At 43.4% G+C, this 21,350-nt stretch overlaps 1 protein-coding gene across 1 annotated transcript in view; it reads right to left on the bottom strand.

Annotated features, from left to right (window-relative positions):
- Positions 1 to 7,689, bottom strand: part of LOC117970258 (macrophage mannose receptor 1-like) — a 15,338-nt gene extending 7,649 nt beyond the window's left edge. The window contains exons 1-3 of the mRNA XM_059015723.1: positions 7,558 to 7,689; positions 7,049 to 7,172; positions 3,082 to 3,423 (exon numbers count right to left, since the gene is read on the bottom strand). Coding sequence (XP_058871706.1) covers positions 3,082 to 3,423; positions 7,049 to 7,172; positions 7,558 to 7,689 — 598 coding nt within the window. The remainder of the gene's footprint in view (positions 1 to 3,081; positions 3,424 to 7,048; positions 7,173 to 7,557) is intronic.
- Between the last annotated feature and the right edge of the window lie 13,661 nt (positions 7,690 to 21,350).

Here is a 21,350-nt window from a genome sequence, read left to right as displayed (position 1 = left end):
GGGACACAGTAAACACAGATCTCTGCTTTGCATTGGAAAGGTTAAGTGGAATAGTTGAAAAGAAGCTGGATAAATCTGGGGACGTCATCTACGCATATGGAAGCGAGAGGTTTGGAGTTGAAAAAAGGAAGGAAAAAGTACGCACTATTCCTGGAAAGTCTAGACGGCAGCAGTGATTGAACGCTTAGTTAGAGAAAGGAGACAGCTGAGGAAGCAATGGAGAAGAGTAGAACAAAGTCAGAGGAGGGACTCAATCTCTTACAGAGGGTCATAAAAGATAAGCTTGCAACACTGCGCAGAGCTGAGCGCCTACGGTAACGCTACAAAAAGGAGCGTGCAAGAACTAACTTTTATAAAGACCCATTCAATTTTGTAAAGAAGTTATTCACCAGTGAGAAGAATGGCACACTAAAAGCATCTAAGTTTGAGCTGGAGATATTCGGAGGAAACTCATACAGATTCAAAAAGGCAGGATCCTATGTCAATTCCTTCAGACATCCCACCTATCAATCCACCAGAATACCAAATGGAGGACTGTGCACCTAAGTGGAAAGAAGTAGAGCAAGCTGTGAAAAAAGCAAGGGCCTGGTAGAGTTAACAGTGCCATGGGAGGATGCTGTAGATGAGGCGTATGAGAGGAAGAAACTGTGGTATGCTCAACTAGCCACTGAAGCGGAACAGCGAGGTGGGTTGGGTTGTCGAGGATTTGTGGCACACTCTACAACCCCGTTTCTCAGAGACGTCGGATTCAGTGGCCAAGAGTTGTGTCGCACAGTGAAGAACTTATCTGAAGCAGCAGAGAGGAGCAGCAACTAGCTGTGGTTGAGACGGAAAGATTCTGGCTGGGGATCTCAAGCACAATAGAAAGAATGAAACGCTGATGTAGGGGACAGAGGGGGGTGATGCTGGGACGCCAGAATCACCGTCGAGTCCTCTTGAGGTGTCGTGGGCTAGTCGACGAAACACCGAGGATGGAAGGTGCCCACTTGAAGACCCCATATCATATGGAAGGAAGCGCAAATGGATGGAGACACAGATGGATCACATTAGTTTACTGTAAAGCTACGTCTTAGTTGGTGCTTATCTTGGCGAGAGCTGAGTTCAAATCAGCATGAAGTTTTAACATCTACTCTCGTGCAATGGAAATCATTATATATAGTACACACACATACAGGACACAGACACACAGACAGACACACAGACAGAAACACACACAGATACAGATAGGACACAGACATACACAGACACACACACACAGGCACAGACAGACACGCACACACACACAGACAGGACACACACAGGACACAGACACAGACACACTGAGATGATCGAATGGCAATGTCAATCTACTGCGGAGCTGGAAGGCTATCAGCAAGACAATGCCTGGCAATGTGAAAGGAATCCAAAGATGAGATCTTGCATTTAATCCTGTACTTTAGAATACTATAATCTGTCACAAGTGTTATTTAATCTGTAGTATTTTGTATTTAATTATATCCTGATGTAACTATCACTGACACTGTTATCTGCTCCGTTATTGAATCGTATTTTGTCATATACTTGTACTTGCTTGTATTTATCTTGCTCTTAATTGTATTATTACTTGTACTGTGATTCTTGAAATGTATTTTGTTTATGACTGCAAGTCACCCTGGATAAGGGCGTCTAAGAAATAAATAAATTAATAAATAATAATAATAATAATAATAATAATAATAATAATAATAATAGATATATAGACACAGACAGTTAGACACATACAGACAGACAGGACACATAGACAGACACCGACAGACAGACACACAGACACACACACACACAGACACTCATACACTGAGATAATCGAATGGCAAAGTCAATCTACTGCTGAGCTGGAAAGCTACCAGCAAGACAATGCCTGGCAATGTGAGAGGAATCCAAAGATGAGATCTGCACCCAGAGTTGCCCACTATGCTGCTGTCAGGGGCGACAGGCCCTCAAAGATGAGATCGGCATCCAGAGTTGCCCACTATGCTGCTGTCTGGGGAAACAGGCCCTCAAAGTTGAAATCCAAAAGGACATGGTCCAGAAGGCTCTATGTATTATTGATTTTTCAACCTGAACTGAGAACTAATGGTTTACACCAAGTCCACAAGTTAGCGTCAACTATCAGCAATTTTGAGCATCACCATTGAGGGACACATCAGTCATATGCAGGATATTATGAATGACTGGGGACTGACAAGTGATCTACATGAGGCCAGACTGCTCTCTCTCACACTTGTAGACATAGTACAGAAGTGGACCAGGAAAGATTTTGAGAAACTGTGTGCTGCCTTAACAGGGAAATGCTCCAAGTACAGCAATCCCTGCACAGCCCTGCACACAGCCTGTCTCAGACAATGTAAGAAGGATGAGGACCCAAGAGACTTCTACAAGGAAATGAAACTCCTTTACTATGCAGGTGAAGCACATCCAGGGGACAACGTAGACAAGAGCTTCAAGCTGCTGTTCATACGTAATCTGTCTGCAGAGGTCATTGCCATGAGCACAGTGGAAATGCAGACAACTCAATGCCCACCATCCTGGAAGCTGCAGATAGTATGGTGAAATATACAGATACCCAGGCCCAATACCAGCAGCACTCAGGTACTAGGAGATGAAGCAGAGCCTGACTTTCCTGGATCTGAAAGAAGTGAACTGCCACAGAACTCCCAGAGAAGATTTCAGCCTTCACACAGCAAACCCCAGCCCAGAGGGGAAGGTAAACCTGACAGCCCTACACCTCACCAGAGGGGGGAACACAGTGTTATAGATCCATCCATTTATCACTAACGAAATGTAGGTATCTTTTGGAACTGCCTCTGAAACACACCAAACACATCTAATAACCGTATGTTTTTGTATCCTTTCAAGGGCAAACCTGAATTCAGGGTTTTGACTGAAAATATTTGCAAGCTGAAATAGTTTGAGATATTAGCAGCTGTAGGAGTGGGTGGATTTGCAAACTCATACAAGCTCCCCTCACAAGGATGCTTAATAATTAGAAGAACAGAAATAAATGAATAATCATTTGCAATATAGCAATAATTATGTCTTTACCTTTGTAGCACATGAAGGCTTTCTGAAGGTTGCAGGGTAAATCAGTCCACTTTCCATCTGAATTGACTGAAGCACAAAAGAGGTCTGCCCTCCAGTTGGAGTAGATGACATCATCGCTGTTAGACCACTGCCAGTTCTGTGTGTCATCACGATACAGCCCGATCCAGGAATCCCCTAGAGAAGCTCCTGCAATATTTAAGAGCTGCTGTGCTTCTTCCTGGCTGTGCACAGTGGCCAGGTCTGTGTGCTTCTCTCTACAGTAGCTCTGAGCTCCAGACCAGTTCTTCACAGTTTCCACAAACACGTGTTTTCTGAACTGGTTGTACGCAGGCACACAAAACCCTGATAAAGAATGAACAGCATTATTAACATGCTGATAGCTAGTGGAGTGAAAGATTAATAGACTGAGACTGGACAGCATCCTATACCAGCTCATTCTCAGAAATGTTCTGTCCCCGCCGAGGAACTGAAGACATTTAAAAAAAAAAATAGATTTTTATTTGTATTTAAATACATTTTAGAAACATATTTTCATATATTTTAACATCAATGGAGATTTATTCATTTTTAAATATATTGCAATATGTTCCATCAAATACATGAAGATATTTTGAAATCTATTCTGATTGATGTAAGGTATTACCCTGTGTGGCGCTGTAGCCTCCCAGATGGTATTTGCAGGCACAGACACAGAAAGCTGCACGGTTAAATGCACTAATGAGCCTTTTAATTAAACAAATGAACAACACAAAATGATACAAAAACTAACAACACCACACTGGTCAAAATAAAAGGCACAAGGGCTGACAGCGGTGCGAGGTATTCCGGCAGCGTAATGATGCTAGTGGCAACGCTAACAGCTGTGCAGGGCGCTGCGGCAGAGGAAATGATGCTAGTGGCAACGCTAACAGCTGTGCGGGGCACTGCGGCAGAGGAAATGATGCTAGTGGCAATGCTAACAGCTGTGCGGGGCGCTGCGGCAGAGGAAATGATGCTAGTGGCAACGCTAACAGCTGTGCGGGGCGCTGCGGCAGAGGAAATGATGCTAGTGGCAATGCTAACAGCTGTGCGGGGCGCTGCGGCAGAGGAAATGATGCTAGTGGCAATGCTAACAGCTGTGCGGGGCGCTGCGGCAGAGGAAATGATGCTAGTGGCAACGCTAACAGCTGTGCGGGGTGTGACAGAGTGGTTGCAGTGATGACGTCACGGACCAAGAAACAGCAACACATAAACAAATAAGGGCGGTAGTGACACTGCAGTGCTACAGCGCTCAGCGTTTTATTAAATAATAAAATAAAAGATTTAAACAAAACAAGAAAGAAACAAATGGGCACGTTGGCCAAACAAATAAGTATCATGCTAGTGAAAACCAGTATGGTTACCAGTTGTTTTTAACAGTTGTTTTTTGCTCTCCTTGCTCGCTCTCCCATACTCTCCCCTGTACACTCTCCGCGAGGGTAGAGAGCTGCAGGTTTATATACAGTGACCATCTCCTGATTAGCAACAATTAATCAATGAATTAACTCGGGAGATGGTCACCGTCTGCACGAGTTTAATAAGGATGCGTGACTGTCAGCTAGCTAAATAAATCACTAGCTGATCAGTAACGCATCCTCACGAAGTTTTTAAAATCTAAAAACAGTAACAAATACGCAACACTTATCTGCACCACAAACAATAATACAAATCATAAAAACACAGTGCACATATATATATAGGGGCGGGACACTCCGCCACACATGCCCCTCCTTGTGTGCAGCACACATGGCCTTTTCAGCCACCTCCGCCCTTTGCCCCCAGAGTCCCGGATAGCAGTCCCGGCCCAGGAACAGGGACAGCAACGGGCCAAAGGTGGCGGCCACAGTGGGATGTCCTCCTCCCACCCAAACAGCTGTAGCGTCCCAGTGGACCGCACACAGGCCAGCTCCTCCAGCCAAGGAAATTCTGGGGGTGGTCTCCAGATCTCCCCCCCTTCTTCATGGCTGTCAGCTCCCCTCCGTGGGGCTCCGGCCACCCGTTCTTCTGCAGCGAATTTGCTACGGGGGGAGCTGGTCTCCTGACCTCCCCCCCCCTTCTTCGTGGCTGGCAGCTCCCCTTCATGGGGCTCCAGCCACATTATTTCCTGCCGCATGGAGGGACTGGTAGCGACCCCAGGTGAAGCAGAACCCTCGACGACCCCAGGCGAAGCAGGACCCTCGGGAGGCGAAGGCAGCAGCAGTGGACCCTCGGGAGGCAAAGGCAGCAGCAGCGAACCTTCGGGAGGCGACGGCAGCAGCAGCGGACCCTCGGGAGGCGACGGCAGCAGCAGCGGACCCTCGGGAGGCGAACTCGGGAGGGGAGCCCCTGGCCATGGAGGTGGTCAGCGGGAGCTCCACTTCTCCCTCGTACCCTGTAACTGATGGCTCCACAGGCGATGCGGAGCAGCAGGCATCCTTGGGCGGTGCGAGGCAGGCATCCTTGGGCAGTGTAAGGCAGGGCAGGAGCAGTCCTTTCCATGGCGGTGGAGGTGGAACCAGTAGGTATTCACCCTCTGCTGGTGGAGGTGGGAGGGACAAGGAGTCCTCCCACGGCGGAACCAGCAGGCATTCATCCTCTGCTGGTGGAAGTGGCGGAGGCAGAGACAGCAGGTATTCTTCCTCTGCTGCTGGATGCCTAGGTTCTGGACCTGTGGGCCTTCCCCCCTTGGGCTGTGGCCTCCCAAGTTCCCCCCTTCTGGGCGCTGGACGCACAGGCTCCCCCCCTTCTGGGCGCTGGATGTACGGGCTCCCCCCCTTCTGGGCGCTGGACGCACGGGCTCTGCCCTTCTGGGCGCTGGATGCACGGGCTCCGCCCTTCTGGGCACTGGACACACGGGCTCCCCCCTTCTGGGCGCTGGATGCTCGCGCTTCCCCTCTTCGTATTGCATGGGGCATATGGCCAATGTGTGCCCATATACCCCACAGCCAGGGCACAACTCCGCCACGACGTTCGTAATATAAACCTCCCAGCCATCCTCCCCGATCTCCTCCTGCTGTTGCTGCGGTTGCTGTTGCTGATGCAGCTTACCTCTCCCCCTTCTCTTCCTGCTCCTTCTTCCTGCCTTCTTCTCCTGGGCCGGTTCCTCCCCCTCGTCCTGGTAGGGGCAGATCGCTACCGTGTGCCCGTAGACCCCGCAAGTAAGGCACCAGCCTTGGTCCTCCAGACCACCGAGGAGGTCCTCAAACACAAAAAACACTTTTTGAAAAAAAAAACAACAAAAAAAGCCCTTTGCTGTTCCTGGTCCAGCTCCTGGAGGCGTTGTTTGTCCCACGCAAGACACCATATGTGGCAGAGTGGTTACAGCGATGACGTCACGGACCAGGAAAAGTAACACATAAACAAAGAAGGTCGGTAGTGAAACTGCAGCGCTATGGTGCTCAGCGTTTTATTAAATAGTAAAATAAAACAAAAGATTTAAACAAAACAAGACAGAAACAAAAGGGCACGTTGGCCAAACAAATAAGTATCGGGCTAGTGAAAACCAGTATGGTTACCGGTTGTTTTTAGCAGTTATTTTTAGCTCTCCTTGCTCGCTCTCCTGTACTCTCCCCTGTACACTCTCCGCGAGGGTAGAGAGCTGCAGGTTTATATACAGTGACCATCTCCCGATTAGCAACAATTAATCAATGAATTAACTCGGGAGATGGTCACCGTCTGCACGAGTTTAATAAGGATGCGTGACTGTCAGCTAACTAAATAAATCACTAGCTGATCAGTCACGCATCCTCACAAGGTTTTTAAAATCTAAAAACAGTAACAAATACGCAACACTTTGATCCGCGCTGCGAACAATAATTTAAATCATAATAACACAGTGCACATATATATATAGGGGTGGGACACTCCGCCACAGGGGCACTGCGTCAGAGGAAATGATGCTAGTGACAACAGTGGCAGTGCTAACAGCTGTGCGGAGCGCTGCGGCACAGCTAGCAGTGGCAATGCTGACAACAGAACATGGCTTCTTGGCTCGCCTCTGGGGACGACCCCCCTTCCATTTCCTCGGCAATCGAGCTAGCAGCTGTTCCTCCTCCTCTTGGAGGGGGCAGTTCCCCCCAACGTGCCCTGACTCCCTGCAGGCAGGCGAGGCACCAACCTGAGGCCTCTAACGCGATGAGGAAGGAGGGGGAAGGAAACACTGGGAAGGTGGGGAATCCACCTTTGTTGGTTGGAGAGCCTTGAGGCGGAGCCATTCTTCAAATGACTCCACTTCTTGGCCAAAGTAGGCCTTGAACAAGGGTCTGCCGCCTTGCACTCCCTATGGATGTGCCCAGAGTCCTGACATACAGTGAGCCCCTTCTGCTCCTCCACACTCTCATCCTTCCCCCTTTTTCTTTCTCTCCATCTTCCTCTTCGGGGCAGGCGAGGCACCATGGACGTGCATCCTTCATCTGGGTCTTTTGGGCAGGTGGCTGGGGTTGGATCCCCCAAAGGAAACCATCCCTCCTCCATCCTCACCTCAACCTGATAGTGGCCTTCATGCCAGAGCGGGTCTTCGTCTGGGCCCACGTCCTGCCGGTGCCCAAACTTCTCGGAGACAGCCAGCTTTGGCCAGCGCTGCTGCTCCTGCTGGATTTCCTTCTGCTCCATTTTCTTTTCTTTACTTTGTTTTCTTTTACCCTGCAGTTCCTGGTCTGTCACTAGGGGCGCTGTCCCGCTTCTGACACCTTATGTGGCGCAGTAGCCTCCCAGATGATATTTGCAGGGTCAGAGACACACACAGAAAGCTGCATGGTTAAATGCACTAATACACCTTTTAATTAAACAAATAAACAAAACTCTGCCTTTTCTTCTGTCCCTGTCGAAGCAGTGCATCATGGGAATCCAAACAGTCCCCATAGCACCTTATCCCCTATCTGTAGAATGTAAAATATGCTTCATTTCCTATTCAAAGCAGTGTCTTTTTAAAACGATTGTATTTTTAAACATGATTCCTTTAGATTTATTCAGAGCTTCCTTAACACATACATGTTATTATTTCTATGATCAATGTTTTCATCTGGCCTGACAAGAACCCTTTATCGCTGAAGTTCTGTCAAAAATTGCCACTGTCATGCATATTCATGAGCAGTCAAGCAGTGTGGCTTGGTTGTCAAGAATAGACAACAACTAGTACTACAGTATAATGCCTCGGAGGTTGTGGCAGACAAAGCTGCAGGTCTTTTAGAACATAAGAAAGTTTCCAAACGAGAGGAGGCCATTCAGCCCATCTTGCTCGTTTGGTTGTTAATAGCTTATTGATCCCAGAATCTCATCAAGCAGCTTCTTGAAGGATCCCAGGGTGTCAGCTTCAACAACATTACTGGGGAGTTGGTTCCAGACCCTCACAATTCTCTGTGTAAAAAGTGCCTCCTATTTTCTGTTCTAAATGCCCCTTTATCTAATCTCCATTTGTGACCCCTGGTCCTTATTTCTTTTTTCAGGTCAAAAATGTCCACTTGGTCGACATTGTCTATACCTTTTAGGATTTTGAATGCTTGAATCAGATCGCCGCGTAGTCTTCTTTGTACAAGACTGAATAGATTCAATTCTTTTAGCCTGTCTGCATACGACATGCCTTTTAAACCCGGGATAATTCTGGTTGCTCTTCTTTGCACTCTTTCTAGAGCAGCAATATCCTTTTTGTAACAAGGTGACTAGAACTGAACACAATATTCTGAGAACTGAACTAAGAATATAAATACAAGCTGATCATTTTAAAAAAGAGACAGAAATGTACGTCTTTTTAAATGAAGCAGTTGCTTTAAGGGTATTAACATAGAATTAAATCTGAAACAATTTATATTGATCCCAATTCAAATCATCAGACATTATGTCAATTCGTACAGATAAACATTAAAAACTGATACATAAATTATACAGTAGATGTCGCTTATTAGCAACTCTGATAAAGACAACTTTTGGTTATTAAAACCATTACAGGAACCAATCCTATCCCATGGTTTTTTGCTTAACAACTTTCAGATAAATACAAGTTTTTGATGGCTACCAAGCAGCATCTACTGTATATAAATCAAAAGCTGAATTCAGGAGTTGTAAAATTTACAAAAGATCATCCCGCAGAAGATTAAAAAGGGAGATATTACTATTTTTTTTTTTTACTGTGTTGCCACAATTAAATGAGGAACACACCCGAGGCATTAGTACTACGCGTAGTAGTGATAATAATAATAAGAAGAAGAAGAAGAATACTACTAATAATAATAATAATCATCATCATCATCATCTACCCGCTACCAAACCAAACCACGCCCCAGTCTTGACTGCTCATGAATATTCATGACAGTAGCAATTTCTGACAGCACTTCGGCTACAAAGAGCTCGTCAGGCCAGGTGAAAACATCGATTGTATAAAGAATAACACGTATGTGTTAAGGAGGTGTGTCTCTAAATAAATCTAGGTTAATCTCGTTTAAAAATGCAATCGTTTTAAAAATAGAAGCCTTGGAATAGAAAATGAAGCAGATTTTACATTCTATAGATAGAGGAAAAGTCGCTACCGACACTCTTTGGATTTCCATGATGCACCGCTCAGGCACGGAAGGAAGTTCCAATGTTAAACCAGCAAAGGTGACCATCTTGTGTAGAAAGAAGATCTGTGTCCTCACTAATTACTACCTGTGAATACGTATTCTATTCACCCGTGTCTGGAGCCTAATTAATCACTTAATCATGTATTCACTTGTCGGCTCCAGCCACATTCCCACGTGATCTGACAGGGAGAAATGTAACCCCCTCCCTCCCTGCCAACCCAATATACCCCCTACACACACGCACACGCACGCACACACACACGCACTCACACACGCACACACGCACACGCACACACCCACCCTGTGACAGGCAGACTGAACACAGAGGGCTGGGAACCTCTCCATATACATGGAAAATAATGTGTAACATGCAGGGAGGGAGTGTGGGAAATATCAAAGCAAATAGTGAGAAAAACAGAGATAAAGGAAACCCACCTGCCAGCAGAAGGATGAGGAACCCCCTCTTCTCCATCACAGCAGACTCTGCATTAGAAAGAGAAAACTTTCTATTAATCACCTTCATAAGGGAAGCTTCAAATATAAAAAAAACACAGCAAAACAAAATAAAAAACACAACACTCAATCACATTGGAACCGCAATAGAAACGTTTATTTGACCTCAATAGAAATGTTTATTTCACCTCAATAGAAATATTTATTTTTATTATTTATTGAGGAATTACATTGCATATGTGTTCCATGTTCCAAGACTGCTGTTTACAAAATAAACACCACAGTATATTTGATAGGTCTGTGATACCACAGAGCTGAAGAGAAATAATATCATTAGAACTGAATATTTTCATGTGTTCAGGTCAGTGTTCGGTATTGAAGAGTTTGATGCATGCCCGTGCTTAAACACATAACAATTCCTCATCTGCATTGCTTTCTTTAGGTTCATGATGTATTGCTGCTTTCACAGTAATGTTTTACTTGTAACAATTACAGTAGAACCTGCAATATCCGATTTAATTGAAATGAACAAGAAGGCAAAAACAAAACACTGTACATGGACAGGACGGGAGAACATGCTGTATTACATAACAACGGATCCGCTTCTAACAGATGTGACAGCGGTCGTCATGGAAACGAGTTCAGAACCCCAACACTGTCGAATTAAACATCATGAATGTGGACAGCTGTATCACAACTGTATCTGTACTGTACCGGTACTGAAAAGTGAGTTAGGACAGAAAGTGGTTTCGTACGGGTATATTCTATAACGAAACAAACTGTACCGATACAAGTGTGAACAGCGCTTAAAAACACCGTTGCGCCTGCTGATCTGATTAAGATCAGTCGATTGAATGGGACGTTATCAAGCAAAAATCATCCCATAGGAATGGGCCAGTAGGTACTACTAGCTTCTTAACCCCTAAATCTACCCCCTACCCGTAAACCTAATGTCTACAACTAACTTAATCTCAACCCCTAACCCTAACTGTGTTACTATTAAAGTAATTTTTACTATTATTTCAGCACCGACTGTACCTGAGACTGGTGAGGTGGGGACAGCAACGACTGTACCTGAGACTGGAGAGGAGGGGACAGCAACGACTGTCTCTGAGACTGGAGAGGTGGGGACAGCAACGACTGTACCTGAGACTGGAGAGGTGGGGACAGCAACGACTGTACCTGAGGCTGGAGAGGTGTGGACAGCAACGACTGTACCTGAGACTGGAGAGGTGGGGACACATTTGAACAGCAGTGCTGAGGGCAGTTATTTTTCATGTTGTATGGCTCTGTCCACCCTCTCTCTAGAAAGATCATGTAAGAATCCTGCAGGTTTTTAGGCAGCCTGATGCATTGTGTGCATGGCTATCATTACATTGAAACCATTGCTCATCTTTTCACACCCAGGCAACACAGTGACCATGGCTGATGGTTTCCCTTTGTGGGAATTACAACCCTGTCATGCTTGAAATTGGCAAGTGCTGTATTAATTGCAATATCATATCATTTTAATAAACAATATGGGGGATAATGAATTCCGTGTTTGAATTTTAAAATGACTCTATATAAATCTGGTGATACTGAGCAGTATGTTTATTTTCTAACTCAGCACAAGTGACATTCATTTTTAGTATGAATAAACGTATAAAATGCATTCATGTCTTTACAAAATCATTTTCATTTCGGAATATTCTTTTTAAAAACTGTAAACAGGATCATGTTATAATTCATGTCTTCTTGTCAACCGACATGTCGTTATTGTTAAACTTCCTGCATCCCTCTGAATGAAATCTGTACAGTAACAGTGTCGTTGCTTGCAATTGCTGTACTAGATACATGCTAGAGGCTGCGCCCCCACCAGTTTAATTTAATCTTAATTGTATAATAAGTAACACTACACACAGGGTCACTTTCATTGTATTATTTAAAAGCACAGAGAAGTTAACAGGTTTAATACCCACAGCAGCATAGATTTATTTGTGGAATGGAACGGTATCGTTGAACTCCCGACCGTACCATAACAACAAAAGAGAGAGGGGGGAAATGAAAATCGTATTTCCTGAATTAACAAATTATTATTAGTTTCCCCAGTGGTGAAGGCACAGACAAATAAAAAAAAATATTATCATAGATTACAATTTTGATCCAGACAGAAACACAGATGTGACCCGTGTGTGCTGAACTATATATTCCATGTCTCCCTATTCAGTGCAATGGAACGGTCGCAATTCACTCTGCCTAGCAACGACGTCAGGCTGCAGTGACGTCAGACTGCTAGCTTTGGGGTTCAGTTTCTGTAAAACTAGGACCTCCCCACAAAATATATTAATTATTGCGCATGCACACCCCCGGGATTATGTGTATGCCGAGCGGGGTTCTTTAATTTGCTATGCTTAGAGATACAGCTGTATAAAAATGCATCTTAATAATTTAAAAGAAAGAAACTCTGTATCTCAAAAAGTTTTCAACCAAGTGCTACCCCGTTCTCAGGGTTTGTTGAGCCTGCCAGTCCGACCACACATAAACATGTTCATGCATATCGGTGGGATGTTATCTCCCTTTTGAGCTGGTTGTAAAATCGACTTTAAACAGGACCTTCATTCAGACCTTAACGATGCCTGTGCGACCGCGCAGACACAACATTAAACAGCTCTACAGCCATCTCCACTCTTAACGAACAGTACTTAATCACAAAACTGTTTATGAAAAAAATCTACATATTTCAATAAGAAACTGGGATATGATGATAAAGTAAATACAAGAAACTAAGGTTAACTCTACAGTTTTATATATGCATTGGTTAAAAATGTACACACTGGCATCTGTTTCTCTTTTTAAAGCTTGTGAGTCATAATAACTTAAATAACAGTTATTCACATTTTGGGTTAGTGTAGGCTCACAGTTTAGATACTACAGTAATCCGGCGTGTTTCCGCACGTCACATATCCTGTTTATCCTCCACGATCAAGCTCTTCAGCAACGTTAGTTTATTATTGAACAGAGAAGATGAGTTCAGAGATTGTAGACCCCACCACAGTTTTCGTACACTGTGTTGTATGTGTTCCATGCTCTGCCATGGCTGGTAGTGTCACGTGTTCAGTGTGTTGATATGTAAATAAATCCTGCTCGCCTGCGGGGGGTGTATCAACTTCAACCTCCGTCTCGATCTCCTGCCTGTCACTCAGCAGTGAATGCACGCACCCACACGGCAGACGACTACTCTGTCACAAACACTAATATCTTTCTAAACAAGGTATTTAGAGGAGCTCCATAATAAAAGCTGAATCTCAAAACAAGAATTGTGTGAATATAGTAATTGTTACAGCTGTGTGTAATGGTATTTAAAACAGGATTCATTCATCCACTTTTTGCATAGCCGCCCTTACTCTGGTCCCACCGCAGTCAGATATGAGACGGATTACTGTACTTTGCAATTATTTCTGTTCAGTGGAGTTATATACTTACAATGTGACATATCGCATTAAGAATTAATGTGTAATATGCATAATTTGAAATTTATTATTATTATTATTATTATTATTATTATTATTATTATTATTATTATTATTATTATTATGATCCCCTTCTTGTTTGAAAAGAAACAAACTGCAGTTACATCACTGACCACTTGGTGTCTGTCTCTCTGTGAATCCAAATAATTATCTTTACTGAAATTATTCAACAGTTTAGATAACATTCCTAAAACTATGTATCAGGACACTTTTCTTGCACTAATTAAACAAATTATATTGTAGCAAAAACACATATAAAATGTATAACCACGTGTGTTGTAGAGGTGAATTTAACCCACAGCACCAACTGGCCATCCAGCTAGGACACCAGGCCTCCACAGAAAGGTGACAGGCTCGTCTAGTGCATTAACACTAACCCACAGCACCACCTAGCCATCCAGATTGGAACCCAGGCCTCCAAAGAAAGATGACAGGCTCATCTAGTGCATTAACATTAACCCACAGCACCACCTAGCCATCCTGATTGGAACCCAGGTCTCCAGAGAAAGGTGACAGACTAGTCTCGTGCATTAACAATAGCCACCCATAACTATTACACACTCAATAGTGCTATATTTAGAAATACTAAAATAAGGTATTTCTTAACATTAACATAAACCCAGTGCAGCACCTAGCCCCCCGCCCCTCCCCCCGCTAGGACCCCAGGCCTCCACAGCAAGGTGAAAGGCAGGACACCAGTATTGATTTGCAGACAGGTTGCTTTCCCTCATGTGACATATCTCGAGTGTTTTGCATGATCACATTTGAATCAAAGGTGAGCCACAGGTCTGGTCTGCTGTGGAGCGTCTTTGATTCAAATGTGATAATGCAAAACAGTCTGTTCTTTTTTGATTGTTCTTTTTTTTCTATTCACAGTGAATCGCAGAACCTTTAACACTTTGTATCCAGGATCCGCAAGCGAAGGGCTTGTAGACTATTCATTTATTTTTACACTTTTTTTAATGGTTAAGTTATAGCCCAATTAAGGGATTATTTAACTATTCAGAAATTTCAACTGGGTTTCAAAATCACCAGTGTTGAGTTATATACATTTATAAACAAAAATGATTAGTAAAAATAATTTAGAAAGGATGTGTCGATAAGGACAGGGGGTGACCCGGCTGTCAGGAGGCTTATAAATACGGTAACAATATCTCAGAAGGGTGATACAGCAAACCTGGGCAGGTACAGACCTATCAGCCTTACATCCAGGACATGTTACACTATGGAAACAATAATAAGACTATCCTCAGTATACAGTCACAACACTGAGGTCTGCTGCTGGACTACAGTCTGCACGTTTTATAAAAGAAAATACAAGTCAGGCTGATCAGATTTTTTTTTTTTTTTTTTTTTTTTTTTTTGTTAAATTTAGTCGTCGCCAATTATTTTTACCCCGGTTTTCACCCCAATTTAGCATGCCCAATTATTATCTGTACCCCCGGCTCACCGCTCGCAACCCCCCCGCCGACTCGGGAAACGGAGGCTGGAACACGCGTCCTCCGAAACGTGCTCCTGCCAAGCCGTCATTTTTCGCACTGCAGATCCACAGCAATGCCACCAGAGCTATAGTGCCAGAGGACAACACAGATCTGGCGGCTCCGCTGCAGAGCCACAGGCGCCCTATCGGCCACAGGGGTCGCTGATGTGCGGTGAGCTGTGGATTCCCCTGCCGACCTAAGCCCTCCCTACCCGGGCAGCGCTCAGCCAATTGTGCGCCGCCCCCTAGGAACTCTCGGTCACGGTCAGCTGTGACATAGCCTGGATTCGAACCTGCGATCTCCAGGCTATAGGGCGCAACCTGCGAGGAGCGCCTTTACTGGATGCGCCACTCGGGAGCCCCCTAGGCTGATAAGATTAATGTGATGGAAAATCCCTTTAAATATAAATTGTGGCTAAGCCGCTTATTTTTAAACAAACTAATATTCCATAAGCTCCCATTGCCTATGCTTGTGTTATCCCTGCTCTGTGGAGACATAAAGAGGACTGGTCTCCAATCCACCACCTTCAGAGCAATAGAAAAATAAAGAAATGAAAGAACATTTGAAAAATCACTGAGATGTGTTCTTACCGATTCCTAGTGAGTGGAGTAGCTGCTCTCTGTCTCTGTGTCCTGCTCGTTCGATGTGAAGGTGCTGCTGTATTAACACCTGCACATGAATGAGATCACACTGTCAAACCCAGCCCAACATGCAAATCAATACTGTGCAAGACATCGAGACATCTTTTATTATAGATTCACAAAGAAACACATTCCCAATACAACCTGATTGCTGATCATTAACTTCATTTACTAATTAACTATCAACAATTAAAAAAAAAAAAACCTTTACATATGTATCCATGGAAATACACAGTGGCATAAAAAACATATTCAGACAGGTCCCCTAGGTTTCAATATGACTAATGTTACACTATATCAATACAATGATAAGGAATCAGTATTAACAAATAATTTGCTGAAACAAAAAAATACCTTCAGTAAATCTGACACTTTACCTACACATACCCTGAACCACCTAGTCATCCAGATTGGAACCCAGGCCTCCAGAGAAAGGTGACAGGCTAGTCTAGTGCATTAACATTAACCCAGAGCACCACCTAGCCCCCCCCCCCAGATTGGAACCCAGGCCTCCAGAGAAAGGTGACAAACTAGTCTAGTGCATTAACATTAACCCACAGCACCACCTAGCCATCCAGACTGGAACCCAGGCCTCCAGAGAAAGGTGACAGGCTAGTCTAGTGCATTAACATTAACCCACAGCACCACCTAGCCACCCAGATTGGAACCCAGGCCTCCAGAGAAAGGTGACAGGCTAGTCTAGTGCATTAACATTAACCCACAGCACCACCTAGCCATCCAGATTGGAACCCGGGCCTCCAGAGAAATGTGACAGGCTAGTCTAGTGCATTAACATTAACCCACAGCACCACCTATCCATCCAGATTGGAACCCAAGCCTCCAGAGAAAGATAACAGGCTAGTCTAGTGCATTAACATTAACCCCCCAGATTGGAACCCAGGCCTCCAGAGAAAGGTGACAGGCTAGTCTAGTGCATTAACATTAACCCACAGCACCACCTATCCATCCAGATTGGAACCCAAGCCTCCAGAGAAAGATAACAGGCTAGTCTAGTGCATTAACATTAACCCCCCAGATTGGAACCCAGGCCTCCAGAGAAAGGTGACAGGCTAGTCTAGTGCATTAACATTAAACCACAGCGCCACCTAGCCCCCCAGATTTGAACCCAGGCCTCCAGAGAAAGATAACAGGCTAGTCTAGTGAATTAACAATAACCCACAGCACCACCTAGCCATCCAGATTGGAACCCAGGCCTCCACAGAAAGGGGACAGACTAGTCTAGTGCATTAACATTAACCCACAGCACCACCTAGCCACCCAGATTGGAACCCAGGCCTCCAGAGAAAGGTGACAGACTAGTCTCGTGCATTAACAATAGCCACCCATAACTATTACACACTCAATAGTGCTATATTTAGAAATACTAAAAGAAGGTATTTTTTAACATTAACATAAACCCAGTGCAGCACCTAGCCCCCCGCCCCTCCCCCCGCTAGGACCCCAGGCCTCCACAGCAAGGTGAAAGGCAGGACACCAGTTTTGATTTGCAGACAGGTTGCTTTCCCTCATGTGACATATCTCGAGTGTTTTGCATGATCACATTTGAATCAAAGGTGAGCCTCAGGACTGGTCTGCTGTGGAGTGCCTTTGATTCAAATGTGATAATGCAGAACAGTCTGTTCTTTTTTGCTTGTTCTTTTTTTCTATTCTCAGTGAATCGCAGAACCTTTATTGATTTATTTTTAAACTTTGTTTTTAAATAATTTTAAGTTATAGACCCCATTAACACATTCTTTAACTATTCAGACAGTTCACCTGGGTTTCAAAATGACCAGTGCTCATAAATATGGTAACAATATCTCAGAAGGGTGATACAGCAAACCTGGGCAGGTACAGACCTATCAGCCTTACATCCAGGACATGTTACACTATGGAAACAATAATAAGACTATCCTCAGTATACAGTCACAACACTGAGGTCTGCTGCTGGACTACAGTCTGCACGTTTTATAAAAGAAAATACGTGTCAGGCTGATCAGATTAATGTGATGGAAAATCCCTTTAAATATCAATTGTGGCTAAGCCGCTTATTTTTAAACAAACTAATATTCCATAAGCTCCCATTGCCTCTGCTTGTGTTATCCCTGCTCTGTGGAGACATAAAGAGGACTGGTCTCCAATCCACCATCTTCAGAGCAATAGAAAAATAAAGAAATGAAAGAACATTTGAAAAATCATTGAGATGTGTGCTTACCGATTCCTAGTGAGTGGAGTAGCTGCTCTCTGTCTCTGTGTCCTGCTCGTTCGATGTGAAGGTGCTGCTGTATTAACACCTGCACATGAATGAGATCACACTGTCAAACCCAACCCAACATGCAAATCAATACTGTGCAAGACATCGAGACATCTTTTATTATAGATTCACAAAGAAACCCATTCCCAATACAAACAGGGTGAATACTTATCTAATGAAGACTTTTCAGGTTTTTATTTTTAATTGATTTGTTGACAGGGGCAGCTTCAGGCTGGATTGAAGTGACTGTTTGTCCAGGGGGTCCCCCTCTGTCCCAGCAGGGAGTCTCCCTCAGAGGGGTGAGGCTCTACAGTGGCTGAGCCTTTGAGGAGGGGTGGCAAGAGCCCCCAGAGCAGAGATACACAGAACACCACACCTGTAGGTTTGCATTCAACAGGAGAATAGTTAGAGTGAAACCCTGCTTCAATGTTACCCGCAGAATTTCACATGAATTGTTTTTCATTATACCACAGCTTTATTATAGATCTTTGTTTAATTCTAGCTGAATAAATACATCATCTGTGTGTGACCGCTAGGGGGTGCTGCAACCCCAAAAAGTTAATCACAACAACAACAACAACAATAATAATAATAATAATAATAATAATAATAATAATAATAATAATAATAATAATAATAATAATAAATTAATTAAGCAAAAGAAAATAAGTCAACATATTTGTCTATCTCTTTTCCTTTCTACATGAATCTGTGTATTTAATCAGTTTATCATCATACAAAATCAAACTTATCTAGAATTGTCTTTATTTTGCCATGTTTTTACCATGGTTTTCTTTTACAGTTAACTTTTCTAAGGAGCAGAGCAGACCTCGTCATCTAAAGATGATTGAGGCATGTTTGGTATAAAACTGCTCTGCTCAATCTGGGGCAGCAGTGTGGAGTAGTGGTTAGGGCTCTGGACTCTTGACCGGAGGGTCGTGGGTTCAATCTCAGGTGGGGGACACTGCTGCTGTACCCTTGAGCAAGGTACTTTACCTAGATTGCTCCAGTAAAAACCCAACTGTATAAATGGGTAATTGTATGTAAAAAAAATAATGTGATATCTTGTAACAATTGTAAGTCGCCCTGGATAAGGGCTTCTGCTAAGAAATAAATAAATAATAATAATCAATCTCCCCTTTTCAGAATCCCCTCTTGGCAGTTTAACAGGGGGTGCAGGGCTGCATTCCAGTATTCAGGCACAATTTAAACCCTGCCTGCCTTCACTTCCTCTCACTAACCACAGACACGTATTTCCTTCTCAGAAATGAACACAGAGCTGACTGACCACAGAAAAGGAGAAGTGTGTTCTGATGGGCACATTAAAATGACTGCAGCATTGGAATATATTTTAAATAAAAGAAAATAAAAAGGGTTTACATCTGACCACTAGGATTTAACTCTAGTCATTACCATTGCAGGCATGGAGATTACACACACAGAGCAATGAACTGGGTGAGGAGGTGATTGAACTCTAGTCATTACCATTGCAGGCATGGAGATTACACACACAGAGCAATGAACTGGGTGAGGAGGTGATTGAACTCTAGTCATTACCATTGCAGGCATGGAGATTACACACACAGAGCAATGAACTGGGTGAGGAGGTGATTGAACTCTAGTCATTACCATTGCAGGCATGGAGATTACACACACAGAGCAATGAACTGGGTGAGGAGGTGATTGAACTCTAGTCATTACCATTGCAGGCATGGAGATTACACACACCGAGCAATGAACTGGGTGAGGAGGTGATTTACAAAGAAAAGAAACAGGAAGATTCTTAGAAGTTACATTTTTTTGATGAGAGGAAATTATGTTTCACAAAACAACAAAGATTTTGTTTCGATCAGCCATCATCTTATTTTAAATGTTCCCATTAGTATCACAGTAGAAGATTGAAGGTATCATTTAAAAAGATAAATGGGTTAAACATAATAATCTAATTATTAGAAGACTTAAAATCTAAACACAAATGTGTGTGTACATTCACTTTATTATGCAGCAGTTTAAACTAAGAATTAAAGAATGCTTTATATTGTGGAGCACATTGTTTTTATGTGTGTATTGTATCACAAAAATATCAGTAATGCTGTTTGAAATATCTAGGTCTGCCCCTTTTTACTGAACTCATTCAAGGAGGAATGTACATTATCAACCAATGCAGTCTAAACTGTACAATGTAAAAGCTGAACAGTGTTTTGGTGCCACCTACTGGATACATTGAAGCATTGCAAATTTAACGCTTGTAACTTTTGAAGGGCTACAAGCTAACGCCGCTCAAATAGAATATTGGTGTTATTAATAAAACCTGAGAGATGTCTCGTCATGTTTTAATAATAAACGCTTTCTGCAATGCACACATTCTGTAGGCTACTTATTCACCTTCACTTGTGTTGCTTCTCCTGAATGAATACACTTGGTACAGACCAGGGACAACAACTACAGACCCAAATACAGCTTTACAGAAAGTACTGTTGGGAGCAGTAATATAAATGCAGAGTATTGTATGAGAATATTTACCTTTGTTACCAATCCTCACAGCCATAAGCAGTTAAACTACTAAAACCTTTTAAAAATACTGTAACTGGACTGTTTAATACAAACCTCTCACTCTCTGACATATATGATCTGATTTCATTATTCATTCAATACATTTAGTTTATTAACCTGCTCTGTCACTCCACTGGGTAGTTATTCATATAATAAAAAGCATTTCATTCAAAGAGCTTTAGTTTTCCAACGCCTCTCAGGGTTTTCTTGTGGAATGGGACGCTTTTTAATCACAATGAGACACCTCAGGACATCTTTTCAAAGCTTTTACACCAGTCTTTAATTAACTCCTATTTATTTTAAAGAGGTAAACCACCTGTTCATTTTACAAAACTAGAACCACACAGCTGAGTAATACACTGTATTTCAAGTCCTCTTCAGCACTCTCAGTGTGTTTAGTTTTTCATGTTGTAACATTAACATGATGTCTTGTCCTTTTTTAAATCAATAGCAGTTAATTAAAGGCTGGAGGAAGCGCTTTGATAACGCGTCCCCTCGAGTCTCACAGAGCAGCGCACTCCTTGGCGTGTCTCATTGCTGGTGACTCTTCTGCTGCTGTGGACGCGGCTCTGTTGCCTGGTTTAGTTCGCAGCGCAGTCTGAGGAAGAGTCTAAATCTGTGCCGCTGGACAGCAGGGAGGAATACTGTCCTGGATAAAGAATAGGAGACAATCATACAGTTTAAGAGAAACTAAATAAAAGCATGGGGTAGAAATAGCAGAGGTTACTGCCTGGAAGTTTACTCGTAAAGAATGACCTTTCTGCGACCCTGTGCTGTATTTACCAAAAACAAGTTCACACGCCCTGAACCTGCAAGACTAGCGA

The sequence above is a fragment of the Acipenser ruthenus genome, chromosome 51 (genome assembly GCF_902713425.1).
Source record: "Acipenser ruthenus chromosome 51, fAciRut3.2 maternal haplotype, whole genome shotgun sequence".
NCBI classification, from domain to species: domain Eukaryota; kingdom Metazoa; phylum Chordata; class Actinopteri; order Acipenseriformes; family Acipenseridae; genus Acipenser; species Acipenser ruthenus.
Note: the sequence above shows the minus strand (reverse complement) of the source record. Positions and strands in the feature narration are given on the sequence as shown.